General features: G+C 36.7%; 1 protein-coding gene and 1 long non-coding RNA gene across 4 annotated transcripts; one reads left to right on the forward strand and one right to left on the reverse strand.

The window, feature by feature from the left end:
* Window positions 1–747: 747 nt before the first annotated feature.
* scn3b (sodium channel, voltage-gated, type III, beta) lies at window positions 748–14,306 on the forward strand. 3 transcript variants are annotated; one of them, XM_030152055.1, is made up of 6 exons: window positions 749–1,499; window positions 3,734–3,912; window positions 4,020–4,248; window positions 8,413–8,551; window positions 13,020–13,103; window positions 13,719–14,306. In XM_030152055.1, exons 1-5 carry the CDS (start codon window positions 1,445–1,447, stop codon window positions 13,081–13,083), a joined length of 666 nt encoding a protein of 221 aa, XP_030007915.1. In that variant the 5' UTR covers window positions 749–1,444; the 3' UTR covers window positions 13,084–13,103; window positions 13,719–14,306. The 3 variants fall into 3 exon arrangements, with proteins under 3 accessions (XP_030007917.1, XP_030007916.1, XP_030007915.1); XM_030152057.1 differs by lacking the exon at window positions 13,020–13,103 and having other exon boundaries at window positions 748–1,499; XM_030152056.1 differs by lacking the exon at window positions 13,719–14,306 and having other exon boundaries at window positions 748–1,499; window positions 13,020–13,515.
* Window positions 10,769–12,658, reverse strand: LOC115431585 (uncharacterized). Its single transcript, XR_003937114.1, has 2 exons — window positions 12,624–12,658; window positions 10,769–10,848 (listed from the first exon to the last, which is right to left on the reverse strand). It is a non-coding gene; the product is annotated as an uncharacterized LOC115431585 (long non-coding RNA).
* Window positions 14,307–19,476: the final 5,170 nt, after the last annotated feature.

Genomic DNA, 19,476 nt, shown 5'->3' on the forward strand with positions numbered 1-19,476 from the left:
CTACAACATTGATTCACCAGTAAAACCCAAGGAGTTTGACAAATGACAATGGATGGACACACTTGTTCTAGCATTCAGCTATTGATATATTTGTGGAAAAATCACTTTTTCTTCAGTTTTCTGTTTTGGCACAATAACTTTTGAATTTACTCTGAGTTTTTGTGAGTATCTAAATTAAATATAGGAAATTAAATGTAGGAAAATGCATAATTTACTGTGAAAAAAAGCAAAATACAGAGGATAATATTAGAATAAATGGTGATAAATCCCTTAAGAAAGGTTAAATAAAGAGACAAAATCACTTAGGAACTGCCACAAAACTAGAACTGTGGGTTAATGTAGTTTTATGCCTTTGTAAAGCATTTTGAACTGCCTTGTGTATAAATAAATTTGCCTTGCCTTGCCTTGCTTTGCCTAAGAGTGTGTGACCAAAACTCAGAAAATAAGAAGCGCTGAACTGGAGCATAATGAGAAAAGGCTATCAGCAAAACACGGTTATATAATGCATGACAGACCAGACAAGCCAGTCTTGTCTCCTAAACAGAATAAAGCCTGAATGGGATTTGCAGGAGTGGCTTCTTTCTATGTTATCTTAACATGTAATGTTTTGAATCTTCATCTTATCAGCCTGAAGTCAAATAGGGGGCAAATGCAAACAGTCACAAATAGGCTGGATGGGTTGGTTGGTTAGAGCTGCCCAAATGACAATGATATGGTCATGCACATTATAGTGTGGGAGGGAGTGACTCACGCATGCGTATCAAAGCCTCTTCTTTTGCCAGCGCTAAGTGACTGCTGAAAAACAAAGGCAGTGAACCACGGCGGGGAAATATCATCAGTCATCCCTAATGGAGGAAAGAGACGCCAAACAATCAATAATCTCATCGTTTGAGATGCGGGAGAAAACTCGTATCACTGGTTTTGCTGTTTGTGAGTGAACAACATTTCAGATCTCGCAGCTGTAAGTGACTAAATCGGGTTTTGAGAATCCACAGGTCCCTCCTCTTTGCTTCTTTATTTTTTTTTCTCCATCATCTGTATTTCTGGATGGATCTGGAATGAATGACAGCATCTGTGGGCGAGGAACTGTCACTCCACTGCTGTCTCGTCTCTTATCGCGGACTTTACAGACAGTTTGACCGATTGGAGGTAGTAATGTTCCCCGTAGTTAAGTAAAGAAAGGAGTTTGAGAAGGAAGGCTGTGACCTGGTTCCAACACCTCTTTATGGGTTTTGTAGCTGACATTTAAGACACAGTTGAGTTCTGGATTTTCTCTTGTGTTAAAGTTACCTGCCGACGAGAGGCGCTGTCCGTGGTCCTGAAGCCATCTCAACTTCTCCAGCTATCCCACTTCTGGCTCTGCTTCAAGACAACTTAAGAGTTTCTCCAAAAAGTAACAGAGAGAAGTTTGATCATCCACCAGCAGCTCCACCAAGAGCTGAATATGGTAACTCCAACCAGAGTTCATCTGCACAGTTTGATACTTTTATTTTTTGTAGGTAAGTATGATTATGCAGTGTATTACAATAATCCATTTGCCTGTTCTAGTACAATACAGAGTGTTATATACAGTGTGGTGTGATGTGTTCATGCCGTATGTTAAAGATTTTATGAACACGTGAACTCAAAGCCCACGTTGCTGTCCCACTTGACGTCAGAGCAAAGCTGTTGATTAAAAAAAAATCAATAAAACAGGACACTCCTTGGTTATGCCCTTCCTTACAGTCTTGCTTTTCCTGTCTTCCATGCTTGTTTGCTTTCCTCTTTGTTTGTCCCTCCTCCTCTTTACATGTGTTTCTGTGAGCACACAGAAGAAAAAAAAAGAAAAAGAAAAAAAAAATGAGATGAAATCAATGTTGTCACTGTCTGCCCTGGGGGTTTGGGGTTATATAAGAGCGCTGGACCAACAGTGCAGCAGTCACACAAAGACATCCCATGTGGGGAACTCACTGAGATTAATGCCTCACTTCTTTTCACAAGAAATCCTCTTTATGTTCGTAATCCTTTGAATTCTTCTCCTACATGTTGTCACCCATCTCCTGCATTTATTGTCTGCTGAATTAATGTATCCGTCAATTATGCTTCCTGTTCTTGCCCACGCTACTTTGCTGTCTTCCTCCCACACTGACACCATGAATCCTACGCTTGCCATTTACTCCCACCACTTGTGTCTAACTCTAATGGGCAGAGGATCACATTAGTAATTAGCAGTCTAGACGATGTTAAATTTTCCATCTGTAACAGAAATTGAATTTGTGTCTTTTTAATGCTTAGAGAGAGTTACATCTGGATCAACATTGGAATTAGGAGAGTCAGTGAACGTAAGAGCAGATAATGTCAGTAAGAAGGACCGAGTTCATAAAATGGCTCTACTGATCATGGTAATTTATGCTTACACAACGAAAAAGATTTAATCCTTATGTAAAACGTGTGCGTGATGAATTACAGCTGCTTCTTCAAGCACTTTTACTCTAATTATGTGCTCTATGGCCTTATTCTGTTGGCTTCAGTTTGGTGGAGCATTTTGCTGAGCAATCTCCTGTCCTTTTTGGATGAGAGGGTACATCTTTTCATGAAACAAAAGCTAGTCTGGACGCCATCTACCAGCACTTACAGACAGACCAAGAAGTTTCAAAGACTCAGTCAAAAACTCAAAAGTAAAAAGTGCCATTTTTGTTTTTACCCCATCCCCCAAAGGGGAGGCAAGGAGTATTGTTTTTGGTTCAGTTAGTTTGTTTGTTAACACCCTAGCAACAAAACTATTGGTTGAATTCATATGAAGTTTGGTTTATAGATTGCCAGTGACCCAGAATAGATGTCATTACTTTTTGGGAAAAATAGGTCAAAGTTCAAATTTTTTATGAATTTTCAAAATCTTTTTTTTTCCTATTTACTTTTAATTGGTGAAATTTCAAATGTGTGTAGCAGCAAAACTATTGGTTGAATTCATACCAAATTTGGCTTATAGATTGCCAGTGACCCAGAATAGATGTCATTACATTTTGGGAACAGTAGGTCAAAGTTCACATTTTTAATGAATTTTCAAAATCTTTTTTTTCTCACATTTACTAATAATGGGCAAAATTTCAAATATCTAAAAAAACATGAATTTTGGTTCAATTTTCTTCAAACTTGGCACATATTTAGAGGCAACTGATATGCTGACCATGTTGCCCAACACGGTGGTGCAGTGGTTAGCACTTGTGCCCCACAGCAAGAAGGTCCTGGGTTCGATTCCAGCACCAGTCGATGGGGGTGGGACCTTTCTGTGTGTGTACTCTGGCTTCCTCCCACCATCCAAAGACATGCACTGATAGGTTAATTGGTTAATCTAAATTGCCCGTAGGTGTGAATGTGAGAGTGATTGTTTCTCTCTATATGTCAGCCCTGCGATGAACTGGCGAAATGTTCAGGGTGTACCTCGCCTTCGCCCGTAAGTAGCTGGGATAGGCTCCAAGTGACCCCCGTGACCCTAGTGAGGATAATGCGGGTTCAGAAAATGAATGAATGAATGATATGCTGACTCCAGCACATGTACAGACATGATGATATCAGCTGGATCAATGCCAAAATAAGCTACAATAAGTGCGAGGGGTGGGGTTTGTTTTGCCTGGCACCACTTGTTTTTTTCTTGGTTTTTTTTTTCATTAAGAGTACATGAACGCCAACATTTTAACTCGGGTGTTTTCCTGATTTTCTACCAAACTGAATCTGTGTTTGCTTGCACTTCCAGCCCATCTGAGTCAGCAAGTATGTGTGGATGTCCCATCGGAGACAGAAGCAGTCCTGGGTAATGCCATGAAGCTGACATGCATCTTCTGTATGAGGAGGGAGGAGGTCACGGTAAAGACACGTGTGGAATGGTACTACAAACAAGATTCAGGACCAAATGACACATCTAGTGAAACCAGAGTAGGTCGCTGCCATTTCACAGCATAACACAAAAATTCCTTCTGATGTGGAGTGTATGAAATGATGCACAGCTGCTTGGCTTCTCATGCGTTTCATCTCTTTTATAGATTTACTTGTATGAGGATAACAAGCCTGTAGAGGTGGATGGACCCTTTAAGGGCCGTTTGGCTTGGAATGGGAGTCAGGACTTGCAGGATGTCTCCATTCAAATCCTAAACGTCTCCTATAATGACAGTGGTCTCTATGAATGCAAAGTGCACCGCGAATTTATGTTCGACTCTTTCAAGCCATCTGTCAACCTCATCAAGAACATCACGTTAAAGGTGAAAGAGAAAGGTGTGGTTCAGAGATTTACACTTTTTTTTCAATCTAATTCTGTCCTGTTCTGTGCTAAATTATGAGAAATGCTCGGTTGCCTACGTCTCAGAAAATAGTACAGAAGTGATTTCTGCTGAGATAAGTTTAGCATACTTCTTCCTTGGCGGTGCATGAGGTTATTCAGTGCTATGTGCCCTTAAGAGTGTACCAGAAATAGACCATATCTGTCAAAAAGTTCAACATTTGCATCATAGACCTGATTAATTCCAACTTTTCCATGTTTTTATTGATTAAAATAAGCAAGCAACATTTTGCAGTCTTGAGATAATATTTTTCCAAGCTAGTAGTGGTCCAGGAGTGTCACAGCACAAATATTTGTACTGATCAGATGAAGATATATTACATATTGTGCTATCATTAGTCTTAGTAACCTTTTCCTGTATGCTCTACAGTAACCAGACGTACTTATTCTAAAGAAGGGCTGTCAAACTCATTTGAGTTCAGGGGCCACATTCAGCCCAATACGATCTCAAGTGGGCCGGATCAGTAAAATAATAACAGTGAAAAAACTAAAATGAAATTATGAAAATGTTTATGTCTACAAAAATCTGAATAACATGAACAACTGGAAGCATCTTAAGAAAAACAAGTACAATTTTAGCCATATTATGCCTCAGATTATTAGTTTATCCGTTACACATGTGCATTACAACTTACAGTACAATTAAAAAATGCACAAAACATTTAATAACAGGCAGAATATTGGTAAAATTGCATCTACTTATCTTAAGACATTTCAGGTTATTCACATTTTTTGTTAAAGAATATTTTATTAATATAAACATTTTCATGTAATGTTACTTTTTTATGCTAAAACAAAGAGAAAATTTGCTGTTTTCATTCATATGATAACGATAGTGTTTTACTGGTCTGACCCACTTGAGATCTAATTGGTCTGTATGTGGAATCTGAATTAAAATCTTGTTGACATCCTGGATTGTTAATATCTTCAGTGCAGCATATCTTCAGGGCTGCATGTTTGACACCTGTGTTCTAAAAAAAAAAAGAAAAAAAAAAAAAGAAAAAAAAAAAAAAAGAAAAAAAAAAAAAAAAAAAAATATATATATATATATATATATATATATATATATATATATGTGTGTGTACATGAGGTGAGAATGTATCATGGATTTAAAGTGCATCATATTGTTGTAATACAGCTTGTATTTGAACATAAATGTGACAGATTGGACCAGCTGTTATGTTAAAAACAATGATGATGGTGCAGCTGCTTACAGTATAGGCTACAGAGGTTTAGCTCAGGTGTGTTAATTTACAATCCCTGCTCAGTGGGAACAGTAGCCTGTGCTGTGTCGACTTCTGTGTACTCCGTGTTCTCTTTGTGCTTCACATGCCTCTCTTTTTTCGTCGCATAGCATTTTTATGACCACTATAAATGGGTTTTGCATTTAATTATATATTTTTAAGTGGTTGATTTCAGTGAGTGATTCATCAGTGTGAAGGCGGTCTGCCACTAACAACACCACTTTCCTTCTCTCTCCTTTGTTGTGACTGTACTGAACAAGAATAATTGTGTGTTTTGTTTTGTCTGCCTTTATTGTCCATCTAAGCTTTCTTCTGTTGTCAATGAGGGGGTTAATTCAATCCAACTACTTTGCTATCTATTATAAGGGGTAATGTATTCTGCTTCCTGAATGCTTGGCTTGCTGAATGTGTCATTTTCCACCTTGATCGAATATACAGTATCATGTATATTTGGAACTACCTACAGAAATCCCCATTTTTTAAACTTTATATTATCTCTGTCTGCTTGCATGTGCTATAGTTCACTATATAAAGAGAGAGGCAGGTTTATTTTATCCCAGTGTTTGGTTTGTACTGGAGAAAAAAAGTGTGCAGACAGGATGTAATTATTCTGTATAACTGCAGCTTAATGATAAAAAAAAATAGTTTAATCTTCTATACATACATACAGCCTCTTCCTCACATCTCATACTACTGTGGAGTCAAATTTCACAAAGCCTTCAGTCGATGCACTGTACAATATAACTGAGTGTCACATTACAGCAGTGATGTCCATAGTAGGGAAATGGATTTCTTCATCATTGCGGACATATCTTTGCTTCTCTGTGTAAGGTATTACATTACCCTAATAGCCTCTATTTGCAGTTGCTGCAAAATCAGATCAGGAAAACATGTCAACAGTCTGCTCTGAAGGCTTTCTGTAATTTGGTGCACACTCAATGGGACAGTGGTTTGCAGTGGCTTGGAATGACAGATAACAAGATATTAAATGTATTCATATATTCGTGTTACCTTATAAGATTACCAATGCATTAGGGCTGCACGATATTGGAAAAAACTGACACTGCAATTTTTTTTCAACTCTGCGATATATATTGCGATATGAAAAACTACTGATTTGATTGATTTTTGATTTGATTGTTTACTTCAAGCATTCATGGAATACATGCAAATTCAAAATTCCAAAAAAAAAAAAAAAAAAATCATTAATTTATACTCAAAAAGGAGTGGGAAGAAGAAAAACTTATTTAATCCCACCCCCATTCTCATCTTCAAGGAACTTAACATAATAACTTATAAATACTCACTCCTGTCCTTTAACTTTGAGTCAGAATAATGAACAAAATAGAGCAAATAGGCCTATACCAAATTAGAATAAACTCATTTGACAGTATTTACATTGCATAACCAAAATGTGTGTAAAAAAATAGAAACAAAATACATCTCTGGTGGTGTTACCACAGGCAACAGTTAACCGTCAACTTACATGATAATAATTACATACCAACAATGGTAAGAAAAAAAACCAAAAAACTACAATAGCACTAATGGTAAAGGGCAGCACATACCAGCGATGGTAAGAACAATACCAGATGGTAATGGACAACACATACCAACTAGATGAGGAACAACAAGGACACATTAACATTTAAGACAGAGTATTAATGGAACATCAGTTTTAAGACCCTCCATCTTTATACTGGGTCCAGACCATATTTTTGTATAGCAGTTTAAAACGGTGGATATTTTGGCATTGCTTGTGTTGGATGTCCAGACTGTTCCAAAGTTTCACACTACATACTCAGGAGGATATAATAGCTGTGTGTTGCCGACGTAAATGGTCAAACAAATTAGTTGCATTTCTTGTTGATATGGCAACACAGAACATGTGTTTCAGTATCATTCTTCTTGTAGCTGAAATAATTCCAGATAACTGACGTTGCCTTTCTTTTTGGCACCAAGTCTTTGCTTTCGGTGATTTTCTCTTGTTCTTTGCTCATTTTTCAGTGTTGTTACCAGCGACTCACTCTATGTGCAGGGGGGTGTGGTCTGCTTTGGCAAACTGATTAAGAACGATTGTGATTGGTGGATCGTTGTGCGCAGTGTTTGTCAGGTAGCCAGGTTGAAATTAGATGAGAAGACTATACTTTTCTTTTTTCTTTTGTTCAGACAAGGTATAGTTTTTAGATGTTACTTGCTTGACAGTTTCGACTATACTGAACAAAAGAAAAAAGAAAAGTATGATTACAATAACTGAAGACAAAATGAACATCATTAGCCTTAGATGAGAACACGTTGGGTTCATTTACCTCTTACATTGCAGTACCTCCGACATGACTATTGCGCACATGTGTATTGCGATGATGATGCTCTAACGATATATCGTGCAGCTCTACAATGCATTACAGTGAATCATAATAATCAGATAATCTAAATTGTACTATCAAAGCCCTGAGAACCACTGTGACTATGCATATCCATTTTATATCAAATTAAATTCCGTAGGTTTTGTATCATTGTACCATGGGTATGGTCATAATGTACTGTTTGATCCACTGTTATGTATTTTTAGTATGACTTGCAAACTGGGTTAACACATGAAAACATGACTTTGCTTGCCTGAAAAATAACATCTGCCACACATTTTCATTTGTTATTCAGTGAAAACATAATACACTGTTAAAAGCACACTGAGAAAAATTGCATTTATTATGACAGAGCATTGTTGGACATATAAGTTTAAACTTCTCATACTTTCTTTAACTTGTGAACAAATTCTTCTCTGGAAAAAAAAACAAAAAACAAGCATGTACAGGGAATAATATGTTTTTTCTTCCTGTTGTTTGTGCTTTCCAGCCAGTGAAGACACCACAGCGCTGTACTCTGAGATCATGATGTATGTGCTGCTGGTGTTTTTGACCTTCTGGCTGTTAGTAGAGATGGTTTACTGCTACAGGAAGATCTCCAAGTCTGATGAGCAGGTGCAGGATACAGCGTGAGTCTAACACAGAGATATCCAGATGCACAAACTGACAAACACAGTGAAAACTAACCAGCTCCCATCAGGTCCAGATATTTTTTGTGACATTTCCGTCTCTATGAATCATGAGCACAACAAGGCTGTGAGTTCATTAGACAAGTTAGTAGAACGGTATGAGGCAAATAGGGAGGAGGTGTTGGAGAGAGAGAGAGATTTAGGAAGCAATCAAGTGACAGAGTAGAAGTGACAGAGAAAAGGAAGGAATCAGACAAGGAACAGATAGACCGACAGGGAGGTAATTGAGTCTATACTGTGACGGTTTGGTAACACTTCTGCAACAGTAATCTATCTTTTCACTTAGACTGTTTGACAGGTCTGAATAATTTTTGTCACTGCTGACTACTCTTATTTTTTAACAACCTTTTTACATCCGTGGTGGATTTGCAGCTCCATTTTTGCATCACTGTGTCAGCAGTAACAAAGAGCTGAATGCACCTGTATAGTCAGCCCCCATCGGATTATCTGGCGGTTTACTAGGTCAGTCAATCCAGGTTGTCAACTTTTTCCACAGCCAATTTATATCCTGAGCAGAACAATTACTGATAACATGGAGCACATGTGCTGATTTAGTCATTGTGGTTTTGTACAACGACTGCATGCCTTAAACCTGCTGTGAAGCATAAAAGGCTCATACTGCACAGTGTATTTATTGTAGTAGACCGTGCAGTTTCATCATGTAAATATACAGTGTGAGGATAAAAAAATCACTGTTGACAAGGAAGGGATTAACAGAGTATAAGGAGAGCAAACAAACCAGTATTCCTTAGCTATTTATGGGCTTTTAACCCATGAAGACCAAAAATGTTAAATACCTCTGATCCACTGATTCATTAATCCTATCAGTACATGTAAATAACTGGTGTAAAGAGCAGTTTGTCCTCTTTTCATGGTCATCAGATAGGACCCATTTGGACGTTCAGAGGGGTCAGCAGGGGTTCCCAAAGTAGGGTACACATACCCCCAGGGATACTTGGAAGAAGCCCAGGGGGTACTTGAAATTATTTTGGAAAAATACATTAAATAAGTCATCATGTACCGAATACAAAATAAATAATCAGAATTAATGCTGGAATATAAAACACAGTAAATACATTTATATAATAGTTTTATTGTCAATCATCTTTTTCAAGCTTTGGTGACATTTTAAGAACATTTCTATTTTATATTATTCAAAATGAGTTTATTTGAGTAGCTAAGTAATTATTTTTTGTTGATGAAAGGTTCATTTATTAATTAATGAAAAATTTGTGTATTTTTCTTATTAATGAAAGAGGGCACTTTTTTATTTATATTTTGCACACAACATTTACTTTAACAAATGTGTTATTTTTTTTTACATGTTACAGTTAAATTAAAGTTACGTTAAAGTTAAAGTTTCACTGTACCTGCCATGTGTACTTAGACTTGCATGGCTTAATCTTTGAGATATATGTGTTTTGTTTTGTTTTGTTTTTTTAACAAAGTTTTGAAAATATAAACAGACACCTTTGGCACAGAAACAAATTTTGCGTAATTTTTTCAATCAAAAATGCTGAAGCAAGAGTTGGGGGTACTTGGCTAAAAAAGTATATTTCAGCAGGTACTCCACTGTAAAAAGTTTGAGAACCACTGTTCTACAACATTGATTCACCATTAAAACCTATGATGTTTGATCAATGACAGTGGATGGACACACTTGGTTTATGTTTAGTTAATGATAGATTGAAATGATATGAAATTATTGAAATGTTAATGACAGAATGAAAGTCACTTTTTCTTCATTTTTCACTGTTTGTAATGTAATAACCCTTCACTTTAATCTGAACTTTTATGAGCATCTACATGTCCAGAAAATTGAATATATGAAAATACATGATATACAGTGACAAATACAAAATGTAGAGGATACTATAATAATAAATTGTGATAAATTGCTTAACCCATAAAGACTCAATCACTCACTGGCGACCAAAAGTATATACTCATCTATAATGTTTAATATCTGATGATCCACTAATCCTATTAAAACATGTAAATAATTGGTGTAAAAGGTAGTTATGATCAGATATGATCCATTTGGACATTCAGAGGCTCCATAGTTACCATGGAAACACTGTCATCTTCTATAACATCAATTCACCAGCAAAACTCATGGAGTTGGATCAATGACAGTGGATGGAAACAATTGTTTTCACGTTCAGTTGTTGATACCTTTGCTTAGAAAGTCACTTTTTCTTCAGTTTTCTCTGTTTCTGATATAATAATCCTCTGAGCTTTAATGAACATCTACATGATCAGTGAATTAAATACAGGAAAACACATGATGTTCACAGAAAAAAACACAAAATACAGCTGATAATATTATAATAAATGGTGATAAATCACTTATGAAAGGCCAAATATAGAGAAAAGTAGCACTGGGTCTTTATGAGTTAAGGTAGATTTCTTTGTTTTGCATTTATTTGTTGTATTTTAGAAGTAACATTGTCATAACAAAAAAGAAATATGTTATTTAATATGGAAGTGAATTCAATAAATTAAGTATATGTATTGGCAATTCAACATTTAGAACTGTAAATCAAGCAATAAGAGAACTATTAATTAAGAGTATTTCAATGGAAATTACATTATGCTCTGCTCACAGTAATGCATCAAAGTTCACTGATCCATGCATAGATCAGGGTGGTATTTAAATCAAATTAGTATAAATGTGTAGAATTTAATCAATGCATGCAGATGAAAGAGTTGATTATTTTATTCATATGATGGCCATTACTGACCCGTATCTGAACACATCTCACAGTGAGAAGCGACACCCACTCAAAGAGGCAGGTTTATGGTCAAATTCTTCGCTACCCAGACTTAATGGATATGTGCTACAGTCAGAACATTTTGAGGTTACATTTTGTGATGCATTAGTGGCTCAGATCATATTAGTCATGTTGATGTTGCTGAGGGAAAAGATAGAAAGCAGCAAAAGTGATAATCTGTCAAAAGAGATACAAAATGAACTTATGTTAGAAATGTGCTGACAGATTCACAAAAGTTTTTGCTATTATACATTTTGCTTTGTATACAGATATTTTTTGCAGTGGTATAGGATTGAGTGCATGTTATTGAGAGTATTGAAGCATTTAATAATACAACATTTCCCAATAAATAGTGTATAATGCTGGCAATCTGATGTGTCGGTCCCCTCTGGCTGCATCATAGACTTGGATATTTATGTTCTCCAATTAACCCGTAAAGACCCAAACATCCACCACCAACATAAACCATCTACTGGTGTAGGATGTCTAATGTCTGTTGATCCACTGGTCCTATCAATACACGCAAATAATTGGTGTGAAATGCAGTTTGTCGTCTTTTCATGGTCATCAGATATGACCCATTTGGACATTCAGAGGCTCTGTAGTGAACATAGAAACACCATCATCTTCTACAACATTGATTTACTAGTAAAAGCCATAGAGTTTTTTGTTTGTTTGTTTTTAATTAAAATAAACAAACAAACAAACAATTAATAAATTAATTACTTAATTAATTAATTAATTAAAAAATAGATATTTTTTTAAATTAAAAAATTGTGTATTCTTATAGATTATGTATGCATTTTTATGTTTTTTGTGTGCGTAATTTACCCTACTTTTCCTTTCTTATCTTAATACTATCACGGTGTTCTTTGGTATCCCATGACACGTTCTTATGTCTTGGGCTCACTGTTGGTATTCTTGCTCTGAGAATCTATTCCAGTAATGTTGTATAACCTGAAATACCTCTATTTGATTTAATTTGTTAAATGAAAATAAAAATAAAAATATGATTGCAAAAAAAAAACAAAAAAACAAATAAAAAACAAAATGAAAATAAATACATAAATAAATAAATATAAAAACAATAAAAAATAAAAAACAAATTAAAAAAGCCATTGAGTTTGATAAATAACAGTGGATGGAAGTGCTTGGTTTATGTTCAGTTAATGATAGATTTGACTAAAAAAGTCACTTTTTCTTCACTTTTTTCTATTTTTGATAGAATAACCCTCAACTTTAATCTGAGCTGTCATGAACATCTACATGAACAGTAAATTAAATACAAAAAAAATACCTGATTTATGCTGATAAAATGCAAAATACAGAGGATAATATTATAATAAATGGTGATAAATCATTTAATAAAGGTTAGATACAGAGAAAATTTCATTTGGGTCGTGCTGGGTCTTTACGGGTTAATTTTATCTGGGGCTCTACATAACCGTGACTCTTCCTGTCATGTGCTTATTCATAAAAAAAACTCCCTTTCTCCAGATTTGGGAAGCCTGGTTAGTTTAAATAGAGTAAATGTTGTTGAAACTGGTTCTGAACCATGGTGTTTGGTGGTAGAGCGCAGCCTCCCACTGGGTCTTTATAGACACTCCTCTGTTTTTCTACCAATCTGCCTGCAGGACAAACTACCTAGCCATTCCTTCTGAGCAGAAAGACAATCCAGCCGCTCCTGTTACCGAATAAAAGTGGTTGTCAGTGACACGGTATTTTACATGTGACTCTCAACATGACCCCATGTGTCAAATCATCCCTCTCTTTCAACTCATTGTTTGTACCTCCGTATATAAGTGTGCAGTTCTGTAGTGTTGTCCTGTTGCTTCGGCAGCCACTGTCTCTCGTTGTTGGCTTCAAAGGGCTTTCATTCCTCTTATTGTTGTAACCCTCAGCTCTTCCCACATACGCTAATTCCAATTCAGTGTAGAAGCTTTCTCACTATCAGTGATTCTGATTTGCCGCCAGCCATGCTAGAATACAGTATACACCATGTGCTGCAGGGGAATTCACATAAAATAAGCTCATCTTATGCATTTTAAAGTGTCTCCCCTGTTAATTTATGTATTTTTTTTAAGTACATCATTCATTACAACCACTAGTAGTGAATTAATAATCCTGAAAGAAATAGATTATTGCTGTTACATGTTTTGCATTTGCATATATATGAAATCTATAATCCCAATGGCACAGCTACAGTAATTGAATAAATTACACAATGTGAAATTTTTATATTATTATATAATATTGCAGTAATTCTAATTCCAGATTTGAGCTTTTACTGTTTATTTCATGAACAGCATCAATGTGTGTTCTACTCTCTTTAGGTACTGACCAATCAGGATGGGGCGTCAGAGTCATGTGACAGAAACCGGCAAAGGTTACACAACGTCATCTTTGCCCTTATGAAGGTATCATTACTCCCAGACAGTCATGATTCCTGTCAGCCGACCTCCCCTGTATATCGACGGCGTCTTGCGAAGAGCCAGTCAAAAAAATGTTAAAGTGCACTGTTTCTCTCCCTCTTTTCCTCTTTTTTTTTTTTACCTTTGTGCCAGGCATCAGAAATCAAGTACTTTCAATACAACAGGGTACAGAACAACAGTTGATGTAATGCTTTTATCATCAGCTTCTTTCGGACCTGCCAGTGCTTAGGATTACTGAACATTTGATTAGTAGTGACTTGTGCCTCTGTGATTTTCAACCTATATAAATGATAATATCTAAGGAAAGAAACTCTCCTTAAGCCTTTTCAACTCATACTGATTCTAGTGTTTGGTTCATTTTAGTTTCATTCATTCTTACAATTTTATAGACAATACATACATTGTTGGTTTTATTTGTATTGGTCTGTACAATTTTTATGTATTTCTAAGGAAAAATGGATTGCATCGCTTTTATACTGTATGGATGTGCATTCCCAGCCAGCATGTCCATGTGGGCCCCAGTAGGGTTACAGTTGGGCTGCATATAAGGGTCTCATGTGGGTTTGTCTGCAGTTTCCATGGTGGCCCCACATGTGTTTGCCCATCTCAGAATCAGAATCTCTTTATTGTCATTGTACCAAGTACAATGAAATAGAAGTAGAGCTCTCAGGTTCAGTGCAAGAATTTACAGACAGACAACAAATATCAGTAAAAGGCACAGTTATTTACATTAAAAAAATAAGTTTTGCAAACTAAGATATTTGTAAAACATAGAATTTAAGTTGTGCAAATACCATGAGAAGTAGTGCAAATGACATGAAAGATAAATATCGTGGGATAAATAGTGTGAAGAATAAATAATATGAGATATTCAGATCTCTGATTCGGATTCTGATATGGGCAATCACATGTGGGGCCACCATGGAAACTGCAGACAAACCCAAATGGGACCCTTATATGCAGCCCAAATGTAACCCTTCTGGGGCCCACATGGACATACTGGTTGGGTGTTTCTCTCTGTTTTTGCTATTTTCATCAGTGCAAGTTCCAGTGTACTCTAACCTAAATATATAGAACAATTACACCCGACACTGTTTTCAATCACCTAGACCTACTTTTTATTATTTTCTGTTCATACATTTTTAATCTTCAACAGTTACACTGTCATACCCTTACTTTAAAGCTTTGACTGTTGCTGGTGTTCTACAGTAGCACTGCTATTGACACTAAATGTGTGCCTATCTCTATAGTTCAATACTGTAGAAATGTATAAAATTGTGATTCACTGTTTGTTGCTGATACATTATCTCCTGTGTGAGTGAGCTGCTTTTGAAGTATTAAATACAATGCATTCCATGTCCTGTCGTTTCTATTCACTGAAAACACGTTCATTTCCCAGTGGCTATTGAACCCCCACATTAAGAGGAATTCACATTCTTTCACCATGAAATTGACAGAAAAATGTAATATTGATCAAGAGCCTCCCTCTTCCTATTATCTGCTTTGTGGCAGAACCGAAAGGAAACTGCAAGCTTTAAGAAATCACAATTAACCACTCTGGTGTTTCCAGCACTCATTAACACCGCAGAATGGCAGCCAGTAAAAAGAATGAAAAAAGATGTTGTTTTTTTTTTTATCTTTTGCACTTCAACTCTTCTACTGTAATTGCCAGTCTTCATAGAGCAGGAAGACATTGTGAAGTACAGCAGGAGTTTTATTGAAGTGGAATTCAGCTGGTTAAGGTAAGTATGGCCAGGGAGGTTCAAGAAGACAAAGAACGACAGCAAAAGGTTGGGGTAGAGGCTACAGAGAAAGGACGAGACTGGCAGTTAGAGGGATGTGATGTATGTTGCTCTTTTAACTAGCCATGACCCACAGCGGTGACAGATATAGCAGCAGCTGTTGTTATAGCAACCCAGGCATGCCTCTAGCAAGGCAGATTGCCTGGTGAAGATATTACTGTGGGATACTGTGTGAGACACATTCATTTATGCACAACCATAAAATCCTACAGGTTGATTATTTGCTAAAGACACAATTAAAGGCCACTGATTACCCAGCATGCTTTGCTGTAAGAAGTGGGGATAAGGTCTGATAGACTTACCTTGACCGGGAAAAAATAATAAGAAGGCCTTTACGAATCTATCAGGGGCAGGTGGATAGTCAGAAGGGCAAAAAGGTTATGTAACAAGAGGAGCTTTTATCCATCCATCAAGTTCACATAAATTGGTTATTGATTGTGAGACACATCCTGTAAACTCTGTAACAATATGGCATTATGGCTTTGAGATACATTGTGAAAGTGCCACCCTCCCCCATCTCCTGCCTTTGCCTCGCTGCCTCTCTCCTGGTTCACTCTCTGCACTGTAACAACGCACTTCCCTGAGGATACAACCCAGTAATATGGCCCACATTCTACTAAAATACATTTTAATAAAACCACCGGGCCAAATGCGTTGGCACGTTGATGTACATTTCTAGCCACGTCACTCCAGGAGTACAGAGTATATGAATATGGGCATCTTATAACTGTGGAAATAGGGTCAGTTCTGTCAGAAAGAAGAATCATATGGACACTGTTGGAACACTCTGAAGTTCATCTATAGGTGAATCTGTTTGCTGAGTGTAGTCACCACGTTCCCTGCTACAGTAGATAATGTTCAGAGTTGAAGCTATTTTTCATTCTGACATTTTTCATCTGATCTTAAATCATTAATCATGTCATTTCTGCATAAAATCCCTGTCCATCTATGGAGGGTCTTGTCTCCCTCTAGTGTAAAGCAGATTATGTCATCAAATATTGACAAGCAATCAAAAGCAAATTATCAATATCAAAATTGGTTCCTCTCTCTGTGAAACATCTTCCACATGTCAACACTGAAAAAAAAAAATTGAAATAGAAATGTTTTTCCACCACACGGTTTTTAGATTCATCTGGAGTAAATTGAGATGTTCATTTGGTGCTGATCATAAACTCTTAGCATGCTGTCTGGTACTGCAGTCACCCAGAAATACAGGTTATTGATTGGAAATCAATACTCACTTTTCCCGAGCTGTGTTTCATCTGTGTTAGCGTTGGAGACTTATGATGGACAGGAGCATATTGATGAAACACCGAGGGAATCATTAGGACTTTTTTGTAAATGTTTAGTTTATAAGAGATTTTCCATTTTTCATTTCTCCTCTCCGCATTACTGTTCACTTCCCCTTTTATCAACTCTCCTCTCCTCCCCCTCTCCTCCCCTCCTCTCCTCCCCCTCTCCTCCCCTCCTCTCCTCTCCTCCTCTCCTCTCTTCTCCTCTCCTCTCCTCCCCTCTCCTCCTCCCCTCCCCCTCTCCTCCCCTCCTCTCCTCCCCCCTCCCCTCCTCTCCTCCTCTCCTCTCCCCTCCCCTCTCCTCCTCTCCTCTCCTCTCCTCTACTCCTCTCCTCCCCCCTCCTCTCCTCCTCTCCTCTCCTCTCCCCTCCCCTCTCCTCCTCCCCCCTCCCCTCCCTCCTCTCCTCTCCTCTCCTCTCCTCTGTGTGGTCTTTAAAGGGCTTTCAAAACCTTCTATTAGACCATGATGAGGCTTAGAAGATGTTTCTACCCTGAGTCTCCTTCCTTCTGATTTACATTTCTTTCAGGCGCTGAGTATGAATGCCCACATTTCAGTTTAAGGCGCATAAATTGAATCATTGGACAGCCCACTCATAATTAGAAATCTTCACACATTTCATGGCTTATGCTTCAAGACTGTTTGCGACTGTTGACTGCCATGCAGAAAGGCTGGTTTATTAATTCATTTTCTGGAATGTGAACTTTTCAGCTTGATTACTTGACTTGTAGCCAGGGAGAAATGAAAAGAATTTTTGGAGTGTAAACACTTCTTTTTTCTTGTAGTAGAGGTAAATTACATTGGGATTCAAAGCCTCAAATCTCATCAATAAATCAGTTATAATTAGATTCACCCTTGAGTTTTTCAGTTTTGTCTACTTTCCAAATACTGTGCTTTTTACAGTTTTTCTCAGTTTTTCTCACTAAACCCCATTCTCTGGAGCTAATTCTCAGTGGCCTAAATGCAGTTTTCAAATCAAACACTATTTTGGCCAAACCTTAAACACTGTCCAGGTACTTGGACACAATTTGTCAAACTCATCTGCTCTTTTTTTGATAAACCTTAAATACATTCTCAGTCACTAAATACATTTCACACTGTGATTCACTTGTGTTGCAAAACTGTAAACACTGGCAGCAAAATGTGAACACAACTCAAACACAGATGTCACCTTTTACACACAACTACTCAAAACTGAACACACTTTTTTCAAACCAACTGCACATGATATAAGGCAGTTTACCAGACACCAGCAATGGATGGAAACAACCTGAGAGGAAGAGGGTTCTGTCTATGTTCTGGTTTGGAACAATGTTGCAATACGGGAGTGGTTCAATCCAATCCAATCCAGTCCAATCCAATTCAGTTCAGTTCAATTCAATTCAATTCAATTCAATTCAATTCAATTCAATTTTATTTGTAAAGCACTGTAAAACAACCGCAGTGGACCAAAGTGCTGTACAGAAGAATAAATAAAAACTAAAATGAAACAATAAAATACAAGAATACATTAATAGACAAACAACTGTACATAAAACATAACAAAATAAAAACAGTGCTGTAGAGAAGAATAAATAAAACCCAAATAAAAGAATCAAATACAAGAACAGATTAAAACACATAAAAAGCTGTACAATTAAAAATAATATATATAAAAAAATAAGAACAATAAACCAATACCAAATACAGTTTTTCTCATTTGTTTACACATAAATTCTGGTACTTGACACACAATGACCACAACATGTAACTCATGCACCAATCCCCCGAAACCAATTCTGTTAAACTACAAGCACATTTCCTGCTTTACACTCAAATTGCAGTTCTAAAACACACTTTTTTCAAAACACTACACAAAGTTCTCTGCATTTGGCACAATTTTCATGGAGAAAATCTCTCATTTTCACAAACAACACACTGTTATTCAAAATTCTAAAGTTAATTGCCCTACTATGCACACTGACAAATCACATGGGCAAACACCTGTCACAGCTCTACAATTAGCAATCAGAGCTTTAGCATAAAAGGACAACAGGTGAGCTCTTCTGTTGATGTAGACTAATGTATGTGCAACTGTGTTTTGGCTGGGATGTACACTGTGCACATTGTTTTATTTAGAATATTACAGAAATTGCTACCATGTATCTGTGTGTTCTGAGTATAAAACAATATTCTAAATATTTTACACACACTTATGTATGTACTGTCTGTAGTAAGTGTAACACTGAACGAAAAAAGGCCTACGTCATTACGATGAATGGAGAAGAAGTGTTTTCCATTCACAGTGTTTTACATTGAGCACATCAGTGTCCAATTGGTTCTTATAAATGTCTATTCGTACGATGTTTGTGTGGGTCATTTGAAAACAAAATACCATTTTGAGAAGAAATAAACATTTTTTGAAAGTAAAGTTTCATTTTGCAGGATGATTGAGGGGTTTTTGAGGGGTTTTGAGTGTGTTTTATTTGTGTTTAAAGTTCTGCGAGTATGAGGAAGGCTTTCCGAAAATGTGTGTAAACAATCGAGAAAAACTGTAATAGACATAGAACAACAGTACAAAAAACAAA

This window comes from Sphaeramia orbicularis, chromosome 13, assembly GCF_902148855.1.
Source record: "Sphaeramia orbicularis chromosome 13, fSphaOr1.1, whole genome shotgun sequence".
Classification (NCBI taxonomy): Eukaryota; Metazoa; Chordata; class Actinopteri; order Kurtiformes; family Apogonidae; genus Sphaeramia; species Sphaeramia orbicularis.